This window comes from Hippoglossus hippoglossus, chromosome 1 (genome assembly GCF_009819705.1).
Source record: "Hippoglossus hippoglossus isolate fHipHip1 chromosome 1, fHipHip1.pri, whole genome shotgun sequence".
Classification (NCBI taxonomy): domain Eukaryota; kingdom Metazoa; phylum Chordata; class Actinopteri; order Pleuronectiformes; family Pleuronectidae; genus Hippoglossus; species Hippoglossus hippoglossus.
In genome coordinates this window covers 1,758,994-1,777,155 of record NC_047151.1, presented here as the reverse complement: position 1 = coordinate 1,777,155, position 18,162 = coordinate 1,758,994, and the positions used below count along the sequence as shown (strand labels likewise).

At 39.4% G+C, this 18,162-nt stretch overlaps 2 protein-coding genes across 2 annotated transcripts; both read left to right on the top strand.

The window, feature by feature from the left end:
- The first annotated feature begins 1,220 nt into the window (after window positions 1-1,220).
- LOC117774175 (zinc finger protein 239-like) lies at window positions 1,221-10,181 on the top strand. The gene is made up of 3 exons (XM_034606418.1): window positions 1,221-1,310; window positions 3,198-3,272; window positions 6,294-10,181. Exons 2-3 carry the CDS (start codon window positions 3,255-3,257, stop codon window positions 7,395-7,397), a joined length of 1,122 nt encoding a protein of 373 aa, XP_034462309.1. The 5' UTR covers window positions 1,221-1,310; window positions 3,198-3,254; the 3' UTR covers window positions 7,398-10,181.
- Window positions 10,182-11,352: 1,171 nt separating this feature from the next.
- On the top strand, window positions 11,353-17,516 carry LOC117775973 (UPF0687 protein C20orf27 homolog). The gene is made up of 6 exons (XM_034609652.1): window positions 11,353-11,565; window positions 13,075-13,149; window positions 14,211-14,347; window positions 14,883-15,036; window positions 15,619-15,741; window positions 17,149-17,516. The coding sequence occupies exons 2-6, from the start codon at window positions 13,131-13,133 to the stop codon at window positions 17,247-17,249; spliced, it is 534 nt and encodes a 177-aa protein (XP_034465543.1). The 5' UTR covers window positions 11,353-11,565; window positions 13,075-13,130; the 3' UTR covers window positions 17,250-17,516.
- Window positions 17,517-18,162: the final 646 nt, after the last annotated feature.

Sequence of the window (18,162 nt, the reverse complement as noted above, 5' to 3'; positions counted from 1 at the left end):
AATCACAAGCTCTAAGTCCTGTGTGGAGGTAATCAGGCAAAATAAATCAAAACAACTTTGTGTGTAATGTGTGTGTGTGCAGGAGCTAAAAATCAACAGTAGGTGGGCTGTGGACTGTGTTTGGCATTTGGAGTCCTGCCGAGAAATCATTAAGGGAAATCTTAACTTCAACTGTTCAACAGGTCATAATCAATTTATTTATGCAAAAAGGGTAGAAATCACAGCCCCCTTATATTCCATCGGTATCGCAACTTCTTAACATTTTTTCTGGAACTATGCTGACAGAGATTTAGGGCCATATTGAGCAAGGAAACTTGATAGAGTAAGGTCATAATACAATAAGTATAAAGTTGTAATTAAAAAGAAAGTCATACTATTACTAAAATAAAATCATAATTGATAAGAAATTTGTGATATTATAAGAATACATTTATAATTTAATGAGAAAAAAGCATAGGAAAAAAATCACAATATTATTCATGATATTCATCATCATAAAATTATGAGAAAAAATCATGGCAAATAACCAGACACGGCAACTTGTGCTCACCGGGGTTCCATAACTACATTGTCTCCAGACTTATAGCAACAAACTGTATTGTTCAGACAATAAATATAATAAATTTAAAAAATACAAATCACATTAGTGTAAAAAAATATTTGGCACACCAACCGTACCACAAGCTTCACGCAGTTAAAGGAATTCAGATAAAGATTACATAGATACTATCCTCCCAATTAATTCTGTCACAATTTTAAGAAGATGTTTTGTCATTGTGCTCCTTTTGCAGACATATGAATATGTTTGAGCTCATTCAGGGAACTTTTGGGCAAAGATTTTGGGATGTAGAACCTAAAAACAATGACGTTAGTAACTTGTTGAAGTTGCTGGGTCTTTTGTTTAATAATATTCAAAGGTCTGTGGTCTGAAGTTTATTCCCCACAAAAATATTTTTTGTGTTGAACTCAAGATATTCTAAGAATCACTCTGTAAGGTGTTAAAAAACAAAAACCCTCTAAAGACATGCCTTATCTGGAAAACTCTTATTGACACACTGCCAGATGATTTAAGAGTTTTAACTAATGGTCTATGATTCTTTTTCTAAATTTATTAAAAAAAATATTGTTACATCTGGCACATTGCTCCCTGCATTGTTGTGTGTGTGTATTTTTTTACATTATTATTGTTTATTAATAACATTCTGGGGGGAAAAGCTTCACGCAGTGACATCATTGCGTCGTCACTTTCCAAGATGGCGGTATTTGCGTGGCAGCATTATTGTTAGCGGACGGAGTGTTGGAGAGAAAAGGTATTTGTTCTGTTGTGTTTTCATGGTGTGTGTGTGTGTGTGTAGCTGCAGTTCGCAGAGTGTGAAGCTGTAAACAGACCGAGTGTGTGCATGTAGCAGCTTTATTCCTCCTCTCTGTAACGTGTGTTAGCTTGTTAGCTTGGTAGTTTGGATGTGTGATGCTCGGCACAGCTGTTTGAATCAGCTCTGTCAGATGAGCCAGGTTGGATGGTTTTACTTCACTGTCACTTCGCTCCACATTTAGCCTGATGACAACGTTTGAACACATATTTACAACACGTGAACATCGTGAACTAACGCTGTGTGGATTCAGTCGTGGGCTCTGTAGTGAACACAGGTCATTACTGAAATAGAGCAGTCTCATAGAAATGCTCTGTTATTGGATCAGTCAGGCGGGATGGACCACACATACATGTCCAGCTACTGTGTGAGTTTAGAGCCAACAACAGTTGTGTGTTGGACTGAGCTGAGGTTTGGTTCTGTGGTGTTGAACAGCATCAGAGCATCAGATCTGTCTGCGGATGCTTTGCTCAGACCCACTCAACTTTTCACAATAACATCAGTTCACACTACAGCTGAGAAACCCCAGTGGCACACACCACTGCTTCATGTCACTCCTCTTTACTCAGTATGTATTTCAGAAGATCTCTTGATAAACATTAGTTTCACAGGTCTCATTTCAGTCATGTTCTTGACACAGTGGAAGGGAAATCCTTGCCACTATATTTTCTGACACAGAGAGGAATCTTCAACATCTTCCTCAAAGATCCTGAGTTTTCTCATGATGACCTAAAGACCTAAGAGTTTGTGGAGACAGACAGGGAAACCCTGTGGACACTTTGTCTTTCCTGTTACCTGTCAACCCTGTGCACCAGAGCCTTGATATCTTTTGTTAACTTTGCTTTATTTGTTTTCTTTGTGGCCGATTCATCGCACAACTTCACTTCAATTTTATTTGTACATTGCCAAATTACCACGTACATAGAGAAACTAGGGATATCACGAGAACTGATACTTCGGTACCAAGCCGATGCCGACATTAACAAACTGGCACGGTACTCTTTTATTAATTTTTTTACAGCACTGTAGGCACAGAAAAATACAGCCCGTCACTGCAAAACTATTGCCACCGCTGTTTCTGGATCAGGGCAGACACACATTACATGTCCAGTGTCCTTGAACCGTGCTGTATCACCCTGCCACATGCCACATCCTCCCTCACCTGCTAACCTGAGCTCACTTTACACTTTAACAATAACAACTGTCAGTTATTAGGACCTCTTACAGTCATTTAGTTATACCTGATAACTTAAATCTCATTATTTTCCTACATGCCACTGTTCTGTTTTGTAATATTAATAGTCTTTTCTTTTTATTTATTACTTGAAGGCTACATAGCCACTGTTGTATTATTTTTATAATGTGTGTTGAAGTACAAGGAATTTGTTGTTTTGTTTTTTGCCATGACATCGAATTGGGTATCTGAAATCATTGAAATTTCATGGTATGGGTATCGACTACCTAATTTCTGGTATCATGACATCCCTTAGAGAAACCTACAATGGAACCAGACTCAGTTTGGCCGACATCTGCCTCGACAGGTGGAACTTTATTTTTGAGTTTTTGGAATGGGGTAACAGAATAATCCTAACAAACTGTAGCCTCCAAAACAAACACACAGTTGAATCAAAGCCTTTTGAAAACATTATGACCTTGAGCAAGGTAAGATTTATTGCAGGGCTGTTGTATTAGACTGCATTTTATCTAGGTGATCCCCATGAACTTGAATAATGTGAGGGAGAGCAGTGTTGTCAGTTCCAACTGGGGTGTTATTGCTGCTTAAGTGTCAGCCTCTGCTCTGAGCTGTCTCTCCCTGTTTGATTTCAGAGCTAAAACCTGCTGAGAGGAGAAGCCTTTGGAGGACGTTAACTCTGACCGATAAGGATGAGTTCTCCAGAGGAGGTGAGGTCCCATAAAAATGAACCTATTCTTACCTGGAATTAACATGTGTTTTTGGCAATCTGTTCACAAGTGGATAGCTCTATGTACATAATTTCACTCCTAGTATTTGAATTAAAGGTTGTATTATACTTTGCCGTTCTCAGTCAAAATGATTGACAAGGTCTTTAACGTTGTAATTTATGTTTATGGGTTGTTTTTTTTCAATAATGTTTTTTATGATATTGACACACAACCTATTCATTTTATATACAAAAACAACTTGATTACATTAACATATGCAGAACAGAATTATAGAGTTATGCATTTATAAGAAGGGATGCACGATATATATCGGCCCGATATATTATCGGCTCGATAATGGGAATTTTATATTATTATTTATTTATATTAATCGAAAATGATATCCCGTAAAACGTCCGATAAACACAGCGTGCCTGGTAACGCTCATGACGTCATACATCCGTGCCTGTCCATACTAGGGTGATGTGTTTACATCCGAACTGAAAACTGTGGATTGCAATTTGCACCAAATGTGCAAAGGTTCAGAGAGGCGGCAAAACATTTGCAAATTTTAACACTACCAATCTCGTAAGTCACCTTAGAGTCCGTCATCGCGATGACAATGTATTGCAATCATATGGCTTAACAAGGTGTGATAGCAGAAACAAAAGTAGAAACCTCAGAGAAAGCCTCATGTGAGGGATCCCTCTGCCTGGAAGGACTGAAGTGCAATAGATGTCGCGTGTAGCAGAGCACATCAACAAAATTACAATATTTATAACATTTATGAGAAAAGACAATGTCTAACATAAATAGAGAGATGTATCAATGTTCAAAGTAGAGAAAGGTGTTTGCAGAAAGGAAGGTGGCAACAATGACAATTGTAATGATATTGGTATTGAGAGTAATATAGTGTATGTGAGAAGGCATATTGTATATCTATGTAATGTAGTTGTAATCATAGTCCAGGATCAGCTTCCAACACGATCCACGCTCTGTAATGATACAAACGATATAAAGCACAAAGACTTCAGGTAAGAAGTCATATCAGTAACATTTATGAAGAGACATTAATGTGATAAAGAGTAAGAAAGAGAATCTCCTTGTGTTATTAGCCCCCGGCAATCTAAGCCTATAGCATCATAACTAAGAGCTAGTTCTAAGGCAGACCGGATCCAGCCCTAACTATATGCTTTTGTCATTATGCACTTTGTGGTGACTTTAAAGGTGATTATATAAATATGTGGTGTTACCCTGCGGTGCTGCCACGATGGAAAACACAACTTTCAATGTACATGGTTTTCACTTCCATCATCCTGTCCAAAAACATCCACACCACAGAATGGAAACTGTTGACCCCATTCAGCCCTGGTATTAACTTCCACCCTGAGTGCGTCAGCTTTAAGTACATTTGTGAATGCACCCATATGAGTATTTACTGCCTCTTGAGATCTGATCATGCATGTGGCCATTTGTTTTACAGTGTAAAAGCAAATGAGTCCTGGGCTACATATAACGGACCACCCACTGAGCTCTTCAGTGCTCAAATGTTGATTTGTTTCTGGCCGCAATATAAACACTGACTGATACTTTTCTAAAAAAAGACACACATACATAAACACAAACATCATCATCAAACACATCTGTAAACCCAAACTGAGTGAAAATAACATTAATCGGTCTTCTCGAACACAAATGACGTGAATGACTATTAGCATGTGAGATCCAAGTGGTCAAAGAAGACATGTTCAGGACGGATGTTAATACCAGTTCTCAACAGGGCCGGATGTTTTTACCATTCAATCTCCATTTGAGTGGTCTTCAAGACTAGAAAAGTGATCTGTAAATACAAATCATTTACCACTTATTTTTTTGTATGATTTTTGAAATTGTCTTTGTTATGTTTTTTTATATAAGGTGTTGGCAAAAGTTATTGCTTTTCTTTTGATTGCATTTAAGGGCCAACAACATTTTTGATAACTATTTACAGATCACAGAAAAGTGATCTGTAAATACAAATCATTTACCACTTATTTTTCGTAAGATTTCGAAATTGTCTGTTATATTTTGTTATATAAGGTGTTGGCAAAAGTTATTGCTTCTCTGTTGATTGCATTTAAGGGCCAACAACATTTTTGATAACTTTTCTGTCTGGCTTCAGACTTCTACATTGTACAGAGACAGCTTTAGTTAAGGTAACAAATGACATACTCAGTGCTGTCATAACAGACTTGTCAGACTTGTCAGACTTGAAAGTGACCTTTGATCACTCCATCCTGTTACAGATTTGTTTGTCCTTTTAAGCCTTAGGTGCAGGACAAGTCTAAACTCAATGAATGTCAACTCACTGATCACTGTCATACACTTACTGTTGTAGTCAGATTTTTGAATTGAAAACAGTTACGGTCTATAATACTTTTCAAAGCACTTTCTAAATTATATTTGTCTGTCTGATTTTATTAACTGATGAAAAAGCAGCCATGTACAAAAGAAAATTGTGGATGTGATACATTGAAATGCTTCAATGTATCAATGCGAGATGCATTGCTGAGCGAATCGTTGACTGCTGAATCATAATCGAATCGTGAGACTAGTGAAGATGCACACCTCTATTACTGCAGTCGTGCACACCAGTGTCAGAAGTGGGAGCGAGATAAAAGAGAAAATGACGATAAAAAATGTTTACGAAAACTTGAGCGACAGTGTTACCGAAGAAGACACCCAACGGACACAGGACAAGCCTCAAAAGACGAGGACATTGTTGAGATATTTTGGCTAATTAAAGTCTGCCAAGAAGCAGAGTATCATGCACTGCAAAGTGTGTGAAAAGACCGGTAGTACCACTAATCTTTTTTACCATTTGAATCGGAAATTACAGAAATAGTGATTTGATTTTTATAATCGTGATATATATCGATATCGACTGATAAAAATAGTCGTGATACGTTTTTTTCCCATATCCCCCAGCCCTACCTCTATTCTAACTTTTATTTCTCTGACTCTGTTCTTTTTATTTTTCAGTTGAAACCGGCAGAGGCAGACGAGAGCAGAACTCATCACTGTCAGAACTGTGGGAAAGGTTTTAGTCGGATTTGTAGTCTTAGAAGACATGAACTCACCCACACTGAGGAAGAACTGTATCACTGTGAACAATGTGGCAGCAGCTTCAGCCAACTAAATGCATACAACCTCCACTTGTATACCCACCCTGAAGAGACGCTGTACTGCTGTGACCAGTGTGGGATGGATTTCAGTGACCAGAGCTCTTACAGGAAACACCTGCGTGACCACACTGGACCATACCAGTGTGACCAGTGTGAAAAGAGTTTCAGTTACTTCAGCATTTACAAGATACACATGCGAGTCCACACGAAAGAAAAGCCGTACTGCTGTGACCAGTGTCCAAAGAGTTTTAGCTTTTTAAGCTCATACAAGCGACACCTGCTCAGCCACAGTGGAGAGAAGCCGTACCAGTGTGACTTCTGTGGAAAGAGTTTCACCCAGTCTGGACATTTTAGTCTGCATCTACGCAACCACACAGGAGAAAAACCGTTTGAGTGTGAGCAGTGTGACAAGAGTTTCAGTGACTTGAGCAGTTATAAGATACACCTTCGTGTCCACACCGGAGAGAAACCTTATTGCTGTGACCAGTGTGGGAGGAGTTTCTCTCAGTTAGGTAATTACAAGTCACACATGCGTATCCACACCGGAGAAAAACCTTTCCACTGTGAACTATGTGAGAAAAGTTTCTCTATCTCAAAAACATATAAACAACATGTGCGCACGCACACAGGAGAAAAACCATACCAGTGTAAAGATTGTGGGAAAGGTTTTGGTCGCTTGAGCAACTATATGCGCCACCTACGTATCCATACAGGAGAGCAACCATTCAGCTGTGAGCAGTGTGGGAAATGTTTCAACAGTTCATACAGTTACAGCCGTCACCTGCGAGTCCACACCGGGGAGAAACCTTACTGGTGTTCGCAGTGTAAGAGGCTGTTCACACGCTCACAGTCTTTAAAGAAACACCGCTGCGTTGAGGTAGATGAAGAAAGTTTATCTGTGTGCACCAAAGAAGAACAAATTAGTTGCTCATTAACAGAATCTACAAGTGACAACCAGTAATAACTAACAAAAAAGAACTACAGTCCTTGTCTTCATGGTAATGGAGAGACATGACTGGGTTAAATCATACCTCTCTCTCAGTTCATCCAACTCAAATCTGTCAAATCCCAGCTATTTCCAGTCACTACTCGTGTTCCCCAGGGTTCTACCCTGGGGGCCCTTCTGTTTACCCTCTACTTACTTCCTCATGGCCATATCATCTGTAAATTTTACATAAATTTCCATTGCTTTGCGGATGACACCCAGCGCTACCTTTCCACCAAACCTACCTCCATCCTCCCGCCTACGTCCCGCTCTGATTGCCTACAGGAAATCAAATCCTGGTTCTCCTGCAAATTCCTCAACTCAACTCAACAGTGATAAAACCGAGGTTCTCCTTATTGGCACCTAATCCACCTTATCAAAATCAGACAGTTTTTCCTTCACAATTGATAATTCTTTAGTTTCTCCCTCCCCTCAGGTTAAGAGTCTGGGTGTCATCCTTGACCGCACAAAATCTTTCCAAGCTCGCATGAATAATGGTACCCGGTCCGCATACTTCCATCTATGTAACATTAACAGCGCCGCCAGTCTTGTTCACACCCTGGCAACATCCCGCATTGATTACTGTAACTTCTTCTTTTAGGTCTCCCTCACAAATTACTTCATAAACTTCAACTAGTCCAGAACTCTGCCGCTCGCATAATTTCCAGAACCCCCTTCTTTAATCACATCACTCCTGTCCTTCAGCAACTTCATTGGCTCCCGGACAAATACCACAATGTTTTTAAGATTCTGCTCCTCACTTTAAGGCCATCCATAATCTCGCTCCTCTATACCTTCTAGAGCCTTTTTATCTCTGCCTTGTAAGGTGACCTTGAGTGCTGTGAAAGGCGCCTAGAAATAAAATGTATTATTATGATTTTTAACTTACTTACACTAAGAAAATAACCAGACTTAATACTAACCATGTTTCTTTTCTGCTGTCTGACTTAAATAGGCAACAGAGATGAAGACAATGTACAAAGTGGGATGTTTTTAAAGGGTAGCCTAACACTAAATTCACTTTTTGAGTTGCTTTACATAATGTACAGTCATTATATTGCACATATTGCACCTCTATTGATGCTGATTTCTTATTATAGGGTTTGTTGCAATGGAAAATGTTTTTGTTTTTCAAGAGGAAAATACAACAATTCTGTCTACAGCATACTGTAGTGATTATCATTGGATGAAGCTAATCAGAATATGTATAAATCTTTTTGATGTCTTGTTCTGGTTTCAATGTATTAACCAATGAAACTTGAAAGGGCGTGGCTCAGTACATAAATATACCAAAGTTATCTGTTGAGCCACTCGTCATAAACCACAGAAATACCTGAAACCTACTCTTAACATTAAATTTAAATCTACAACTAAGGGTCGCTACACACGCCAAAACTGGCATCTCTTAACATAGTGTGACTGTAAATCATATATTGTTAAATATATTATATAACAAAGTTGAACATGTGTAGAACTCAATAGAGTCACTGTCAGTTTTAAACATCAATAAATTACAAAATAATTAAATTATCTTTAAATTGTCCAGTAGGGGGCTTTTTCCTACTAGCTCTGCTTAAACGTAAAGATAAGTGCATATATTTGTAAAATGGATCTCCTGCCACTGCATGAAGTTTGCAGTAAGTAAATCCTAACTTATTCAGTTTGTTCTCAACCTTGGTCTAACGTTGATAAAGTAATAAATGGATTTACATGTACAGTGGATGAATGTTGTGTCAGTGGAATATTTGCTCTAAGTGTTGCAAACTAATCAGAATTCAACTGAAGTGACTTTGCTTGTTTTTGTAAAATGAAAACTGCTCATTGCTTGTAACAGCTTTAATTCTGGCTGATTGAGCTGCTTCCTTCTGCAGAGATTGCTGCTGACAACTATATTTATAATTTCGTTGGCTTTTTTTTGTTTTCACTGTTCCAAACTGTATAATGTACCAATGTAGAAGAGAATGGATAGTTATGACAAGATATCTTCAACAAATTAAAGCTATTATGTGTAGAATTTGGAAATGTGTTACTTTGTGTACATGTAGTGAAAGATTGGCACTGGCAGAGAATTGTCATGCCGTGGACAATAATTTGACTGAAACAAGGCAGTCATTGGTGTAAAATGTGCTTATGAGAGGCCTTTAACCTGGTCACATGACCCACACGCTCTTCATCAGTCAAGCTGAAAAATAAGTAGTTCCTTATAACAGCTGCTGACGGCGAGGTCTCAGATTATCCTGAGGTGATTATTTAATTCACTACATGTGACATATGTTAATCCTGTACATAGCATCCTGTTTGAAAGTAGCTGTTTCAGGAATCTTTGAAACAAGGTTGGATGGTGCATATCTTGATTGTAGTAATTGTTAAGTTACAAAAATCTCACACAAAACAATTCCCTATTGATGGTTATTACATTGTATATAGTATTACAATGTCGATCAGAAATGTATAATATTATTAGAGGTAGTAACAGATTATCACTGATCAGACAATGACAGTGAGACATGTCCTAATGGAGTAATGCTGCTGGTGGTGGAGAGGAGCCACCTAGTGGACAGTGGACACACTTTAGTCCTACACATCAAGGTGGACATGGGAGGAGGCAGGTTGTGCAATGTGTCTGAAAGATTAAGACAGAAATGTAATAATAGTTAAACACTGATACTGTGGAAGATGTAAAAAGTCATCAATAAATTTAAATGCTGTTAATAAAGGTTTATATAAATTATTGAATTAATCAAGTCTGAAGTTTGAATCATTGAATGACTGCATGCATAAACAATATGTGTGAGAAAATATGTTCAGATTGGAGATGGTTTCTTATCTTTATCCATATTCTGTCTATTTGGAAATGTGTTGTTCTGTTTAAGAGATGTGAGGAAGTGAGACAGGAGATCATCTCAGCTGCTCGCTACCAGCTCCTGACATGAGCTCAGTCAGTGTGGAAAGTCTCTGCAAGCACTTCGGACATCTACTGCTGCAATGTTTCTGAAACATTTAATATACAAAAATTGCTTGTTGTAGAATATACATGTCGACACTATTAAAAGTAACACATCAATCAAGTTTATCATGTCATTTAGAAAAGTATCACAATTTGTCTACTGACATGGGAGGGAAATCTTGCAGAGTGAGGGAATGAATTTTTTTTCTGGAGAAGGAGGATGTCTTAAAGTATTTATTCTCAATAACAGAGGCATCAGGGAGACCAGGCGGATGAGCTGCGCAGAAAGTTAACAGTTGTATTGCCATCACCAAGTCTGAGCTGTCCTTACAAAAAGGAGTGCTATAATCTCCCCACGGCCCAGTGGCCAGTCTTCATGTGGAGCTACTCTACTGTGCATATATACTATACATCTAAACCTTGGCTCATCACATCAAACCATTGTTGTCTTCTCTGTCTGTTTCTAAGAAAGTCAGAGTGCATTTTAACAGAGATATTATCCACCTGGTTTACTGACACAACCTTGGGTCTTACATTTATGCAATAGAGAAAATTGTAACACAAATATGTGGTGGTTTTAGAAAATACTGTCATCCTGGGTTAGAAAGGCCCCAAAATAAGACAATGCATACTAAGTAAAAATGAATAAAAGAAAATAGAATAGACAAAATTTGTTAAATTATTCCTATAACAATATATATTTAATCACTTCCATTTTTAACTTGTCAACATTTTTGCCATCTATTTCTGGTTACTCCACCTTTCAGGCCACTTTCCTGAAATGTTGAATCATGATGTTAAGACTGAAATCTGAAATCTGTCCATCATTGTGACTGTTTTAATCAAATCACTTCCTAATTTCCCTCTTAATCACATGCATTTTCATTACTTACATTTTTATTATCCATTAATATTTTTTTCATCCACATTGTCAGCTATCTGTCAGCATCTTATCTATTTCCATACTTCTCAGCCATTCTGACCATGGGGTGACGAAGTGAGTGTGACGCGGCTTCTCTGACGTCACCAAGTGACGGCGTCAGTTCACGCTGAGGTGAGTGAGGATGCACACCATTGGCTGCTCGGTGAGGAAAACAGGGCTGCGCCTCTGAAGGACAGATCGCAGTGTGCGTGCACGGAGGGAATAAGAACATGTCAACGTGCACATAGAGTGACGCTGCACACGCTCACCGAGCGGTACGTATCTGCTGTGTTGTGTTCTTGTAGTGTTGCATCAGGGATCCATTCGGCTGGAGAGGAGAGCGACCAGAGGACGATGCTCAGTTGATGGGTGGGATCTGTGATTTAACTGTTTCAAGTTCATTCCTCCAGAGGAACCGACAGGCCGTGTCTGCTCCTCCTGTTCCTACCGACAGGAGGGGGTACCCGTCTGCAGCAGCCTGGGTGTTGCCTCTTCTCTTAGCCCACCTACAGATGGGACACATTATCCTCGTCATGTGATAATGATAAGATGTCAGTGCGCCCTAACTTCACTGAATCAGATTTTCTTTTTTTATCACAGCAGCAGTTTGTGTTTGGTCCAGTCTGTCAAAGGTTTCTGTCTGTGGTACTGTCGGGGGTTTGATCTAAATGGGACGTTTTGCAGTTGTTGTAATTAAAACCACACAAGACCATCTGTAATAATCTGTCAACTCTCTATGTCTCCATGTACAAAAAGCCACAGTGAGAACGAAAAGGTGTGGACCAAAAGAACATGAAGAGGGCTCTGAATATCTGATTATATAGACTGTTCATACACTGTGTATCTGTGTATACATTATGTACACACTACACATACTGCGCAGTCACATGCACACATTCACATATACAGACACACACATAACAATGTCTGTAATTATGATGTAACTCTGTATAGAAGTAGTTATCTGATGATCATCATTCAATCCTGCCTATAAATGCAATGAAATGGCTCAGGGCTCAGTCGGCTTCAACACAATGGGTCAGAGGGTTTCAGTCTGAGACTGTGACCTCTGTTTCTAAAAACATCAGAAAAAAATCCTTCTAACCCCACCTGAGTTGATTTGCTTAACTTTGCTCAACTTCTGGATGCTTATGATTCTGTTATTTGAGTGATGATGGTAATAATGATGTTTGACATAACTTTAGATGAGACCAAACACATAACAAGGTCTTTCCTCAGGCATCGATCAGTTTCTGACTGAAAGTGGCAAAAACGGTTTTATTCACCAAAACTTCTGTATCTGTGAACTATTCCTTCAACCTACTCACACACATTCTATTGTATGTAATATTCTTGTGACTTGTGCAGGGCCTGTTCTCCTGGCCTGTGTTAAATGCTCTGAAATTACCTCAGATTTATCCCGTGTCTGTCCTGACAGGAACTAGAAGGAGAGATCATATTACTCTTATCTTACCTTCTCTGCATTGGCTTCCTGTAAAATTCAGAATAGAATTCAAGATTCTGCTCTTCACATACAAAGCCCTTAACGCCTGTACTTTGTGGGCAGAGAGTGAAATGTAAGATCAATACACTATTGAGTTATGTGATATTGATATACACTGCAGCATATCTTCTGAGGCCCAAGACAACAAAACCACCTGAAGCCTGATGACTTTGATTTCACTTGGCCACATTGTGCAACACAAAGCCAACTTTATATCAAACAATCTCTAACATGTAATATGTCTGTTCCCCTCTCTGTCCCTGCCTCTATTCTTACTCAGGTCTGTGATGACACCTAGCTACTGTCAGACACTTTCCACTTCCTAACCTTTTTACCATGGCAACAGGAAGAAAAGGTAAATTTGACACTGCGTGTGTGTGTTTGTTTGTGAGTGGGTTCCACAGTTGAAAGGCAGTTATGTGTCCTTCATATTGTTATATCTGTCTGTAATCAGCAGGGGGCAGTGGGCCTCATGCTTTAGTCCTTGCTGGGGTACTTCCCAATGGGTCAGTGATGATATGCAGGAAAAAGGAGGAGGGCTGTAGCAATGACATCTTTGGAGACTCCTTTTTTTCTGTGTAACTTTAGACATTGAAGATAAAGGTTTGCAGTAGAAAAGTCAATTTATATGCAGTGCAACTCATTTCCTTTACAACCTGGGTTCAATATTTGTTTGACCCTTTGGCATTACTTGAGACTTGGGGTCAAAGTGAAGCCAGTGTAAAATCCTCACCACAAAACATGTCACACAAGCCAAGCACCGCAAATCACTAAGTCTGTGTGTGATGATGTAACAGCCTCCATATCCAGCAGTTCCCAGGACGCTGTTACCACTTAAACAGCTTCACTACATCTTTGTAGTGCCAAGCTCAGGGGATGCCAGGAAGTGCCTGAACCACTATGTTCATGTGCTTCCCTTTCACACATTTTTCTCAACTTAAATATTTCACTTGATTTTGGTGTATTAAACTTCTTACTTCGAGTCCATTAGCTCTCAAGTCGGTTTCATTCAAACTAAATAGTTTCACCATTATTCATCTCTTAATTTCTAAGACTAACCTTTTCCTCATTGATTTTTAAATTAAACTCAATTTGTGTATTGGACCAACAGCTAACTGTGCTGCTCATGTTACGATATTGTTATATCTCCCAGTGGTGCTACTACATACCCACAATTTCTCTGGAGGACTTGTAATATATAGAAATTCAAAATGCCCATAGATATAGTAGGCGCTGATGTCAGAGATTTTTGAGTAAGAATTGTCCACTTCAGCACAGATGCATTGGTGATGTGGCCCCAATTATGGCATTTTTAGTAAAAGATGAATCAATATTTGGTGGTTAATTACAACTTTGGACATCTCCATGGTTGGGCCTGCCTTGGTTGCTGAAGTTTGTATTTCCTCTCACCACTAGGCTCTACGTCCAAAGCGGGTGGCGTGCATTTCCCTGACGATAACGGGCCCCCTGACTCTCCAACACGCAGAGATGACCAGTCAAACCTCTCCACTCTCATTGCTACTCAAGAAAAGGATGGCAGCTACCTGGTCAAGGTGTGTCGTGCATGCACTCTTAGCACATGATTTAATAGGTGTAAGGAATTGATGAGCAAATGTTATAGTCATTATCTAGTAGCCATCAGGAAGTTACACACACTATTTAGTTGTACTGCCATGTAATGACAGTTAAGGCTTAAAGAACACTTAAAGAAGGAATATAATTTTGGGCGCAGATTACAGCTAAGAGCGCCAATGGTTTTAACTTACCATAACATCTTCAAAGCCGCTCCTGCTGCTGCAACTGCTGGCAATGTTGATAAATGGGCAAAAGCAGATAACCCACTTTCTGTTCTCTTCAGCCTGTCACTCTCACCTCAAACAGCATCTTTTTTTCACGTCTCTTTTTCTTTCCCACTGTAACCAATGTAGGAGTATCACAGCCAATATGATGCAGAGGCAAATCCAGACTGGAATTATTCACTACACAAAAAACTCCAGCTCTTCAGTCATATTATATTATAGATATCACATTAGGGAGGTTAAATATGATTTTTTAACCTCCCTAACCCCCCAGCTGTTCCTTTTCCAGGCTGGTTTCCTGAAGAGCCACCACTGTTATGAGATTGTCTTCAGCGTTCAAGATGTACCCACACTGGGCAAAGAGCTCCTCTGTCTCCCCTCCTCGTCTCCGACCCGGAGGTCCTCCAGCCTCCGTGTCCATCACATCAACTCCTCACTGGAGGGTAAGTCCATAGTAATAATGAATCCAGTTGGATGCCACTGATTTTGGATGAATCACCACCATCTTGTTGGTTACTGCAGCTAGAAAATGAAGAAATTAAAGCAGGACAAACAAAGCAGTTTGTTTGTGTTTACAAGACGCTACATCCTGAAGGGAGCAAGGAGCCTTTGGCCTCCACTAGCACCTGCGTGGGCTTTCCCATACAGAGTTTCTTTCATCACCAGCAACTCATCCCATGAGACACTGCTAAACTTTGAACCAATATAAAAGTCCATTAAAGTTTCTCCACAAGCCAAAAAGATGAAGCCAAAATATCTCTGATACGGGAGCCGCCATCTTGGTCATGTGATTTGGAGCCAGAGTCTGTCTGTAGAGTAGTGGTGCCCACCATTATTATGGTATGGGCGATTCAGTTTCAGCTGTCAATCATGTCTCAGCCCATTTTTTTAATCATCCAATAACTAATTAAAGCCAAACTTCATCAGAACATGGTAACATGTGAAAATTGAGTGGTTTTACCTTAATATAGGAAGAACTGTGTGGGAGAATGTTTGTGTAGAAACTGATGCTCCGTCTCTGTCAGGAGTAAAGGTAACATGTGAGTACAGGACTCACCAGGAGGGGGTGCTGCAGGAAGAGGTCAATCTGGTTAGCAGAGGGAGAAAAGCCTGCAGTCTGAAGGTCAGACTCCAGGCCAGAGTCATCGGTAGGTACTAGCACACACACGTGCACACACACACACACACACACACACACACACACACACACACACACGCACATGAATGCACATAATAAAACTGAATCCAAATTTCACACTGAATCAAAGTTATGAGCATGTATTGGGACTTTATTTCATGTTTATTTGTCAAAGTCACACACAGTAGCCTGTAAACCAAACCCATCAGCAAGCTGTGTATTATGCACTTATATAAAATGGGAAAAAGTTCTAGACCAGCCTAACAAACCCACTTTTAAAGCAAAGCACAGTTGTCAGTTTCCTGTTCAGCAACCTGTCAAATGGATGTCAGGGTGCTACTATAAATATTTGTCTCTTAAAAACATGATGCTATGGAGGGAGTTGTTGTGGATATTAATCAGATATTGATTGAGAATTGACAGTAAGTAGCAGCTCAATGTGGAAAATCCGGATGGCAGCCTGCTCTCTGCTGTTGAGGACTTCTCTCCACCACCTTTGCCTACACCTGCAGAGTTAACTGCTGAATTGGACAGTGTAGGGCCCTGTATAGTTACCTCCGCCAAGCAGGTCATGTGTTCATCTGAGTTTGTTTGTGAGGTAGAGGATGTTGAATGGGTCAATTTAGACATTTTATTCATTTTCCTTAACATTTCGAGATAGGGTGTTCTTAAACATTTCTCAATGATTTCTCATTAGAGAATAATTCATGGATCTTATGGAAGAATAATCCAGCTTATATCTGATATCTGTGCGTGTTTGCAGTTTGGTGCAGATCAAAATAAAAATCTGATTCTATCTTAACATCTTCTTAAAATATGGTTTCATAAGGGGACTATTGTGTGGGTAGAGGTATACACTCTTCTGAGTCACGTTCTAGTTTAACATAGATTAGGTTTTATTACAAGAGATAAATGAACAGTTAACACTGGAATGCAGGATTTTTCATTTCATCTCATCTTTCACAACTTAAATGAGTTGTGGTCAGATTTAAGGCATACCTTCGTGGGCAAGTGTTAAATGGGTGCCCTCCTTTCTTGTTACACATACAGATGATGTGCTCTTGTACAAAGTGAAAGTGTTTCAGTGTCGAGGCAGATGGCCGCCCACATTAAGTCTGGATCTAGAGGTTTCTTCCTGTTAAAAGGGATTTTTTTCTCTGCTTATTGTCTAGAATTTTGTAACGTCTCTCCCTTATTATATAATGTACCTTGAAATAATGTATGTTATGATTTGGCGCTATACAAACAAAACTGAACTTGAAATTTCCTGAAAAGTAACAGACAAAGACTCAGCTCTGACTTGATCAGACCCCTGAATGTAATACCAGGACTGAGAAGCAAACAATGTTTTCCTCTCTTTGTCTGCATCAATCTCACTATCTCCTTTGCCCTCATCCTTTTCTCTTCCTCTGTCCAGACCCACATCATGGGACTCCCATGCTGCTGGAGGGGGTGAGGTGCCTGGGTGCTCAGAGAGACGCCCACACAAGACACAGCAGTGATCGTAAGAGGATATGATTTACACAGTGTACAGCTTTACTAGAATTGGGAAATATGTGCCCTGTTTTTATTTTGTAATTTAAGTTCTCAAAAGAATGAAAAATGCTGAGTTATGTTTTAGAAAATTCCTTGACAATGAGTTTTCTCTGCAAAAAGTGTAAATAACACCAGCCGGCATTTGAAAAAAAGTATCCAATATACCCATGATGCCTCTGTTGTTGGAGAGATATGGTTAACCAGCAGGGAACAAATACACCCCCCTCCCGAAACAAACACACACACACACATGCACACACACAAACACAAACAATACAAATGAGTTTGTCAGATTTTAAGAGATACTGCCCCAGTATTTGAACTATTTGTACCCGTACCATAAAGAACAGTGCAGTACATTGTCAGTGTACACCAGTACCTTATGGTTATGGTGCTGTACTTAATGTTATTTGATCTTGAGTAAATCTGATCAAAGCTCGTCACTCCTCTAACGGCTGCAGGAACAGGCCTGGTGTCACCCACATGTCTCATATCTTCCCTGAGGCAGTTTAGTGACAAGTGTTTAGCTGTGGTCACTTGCTTAAAGGCACTTTGGCAGCAGTGATAGTGTTTGCAATAAGAGCCACTTGTGCTGTGCAGCTTTTTTAACCGACCCCCGCTTATGTACTTATGTACCATAACTAAAAACTAAAACTGTATAATATTGGACATAAGGTTACAGAGTAAGTACTTTATTTACAGCACCTTTGCATCACAGAGGAGTTGAAAATGGACATAGATACAGACATTAAGCGTAAATAAATAAAATAAAATCTACAAAGGAAATTAGGTCTTGAGCTATTTTTCGAAGGTGTCCACAGACCTTTAATCCTTTAGGAGTGATTTCAGGAGTGAGTTTAGGAGCCACACCCTCAAAATGCAGTTTCCTTTAGAT

Coding starts and splice junctions, on each gene's coding strand:
- LOC117775973 (XM_034609652.1), top strand. Junction 14,348..14,882: donor ATGGCAGCTACCTGGTCAAG/GTGTGTCGTGCA, acceptor TTCCTTTTCCAG/GCTGGTTTCCTGAAGAGCCA. Junction 15,742..17,148: donor ACTCCAGGCCAGAGTCATCG/GTAGGTACTAGC, acceptor TCCTCTGTCCAG/ACCCACATCATGGGACTCCC.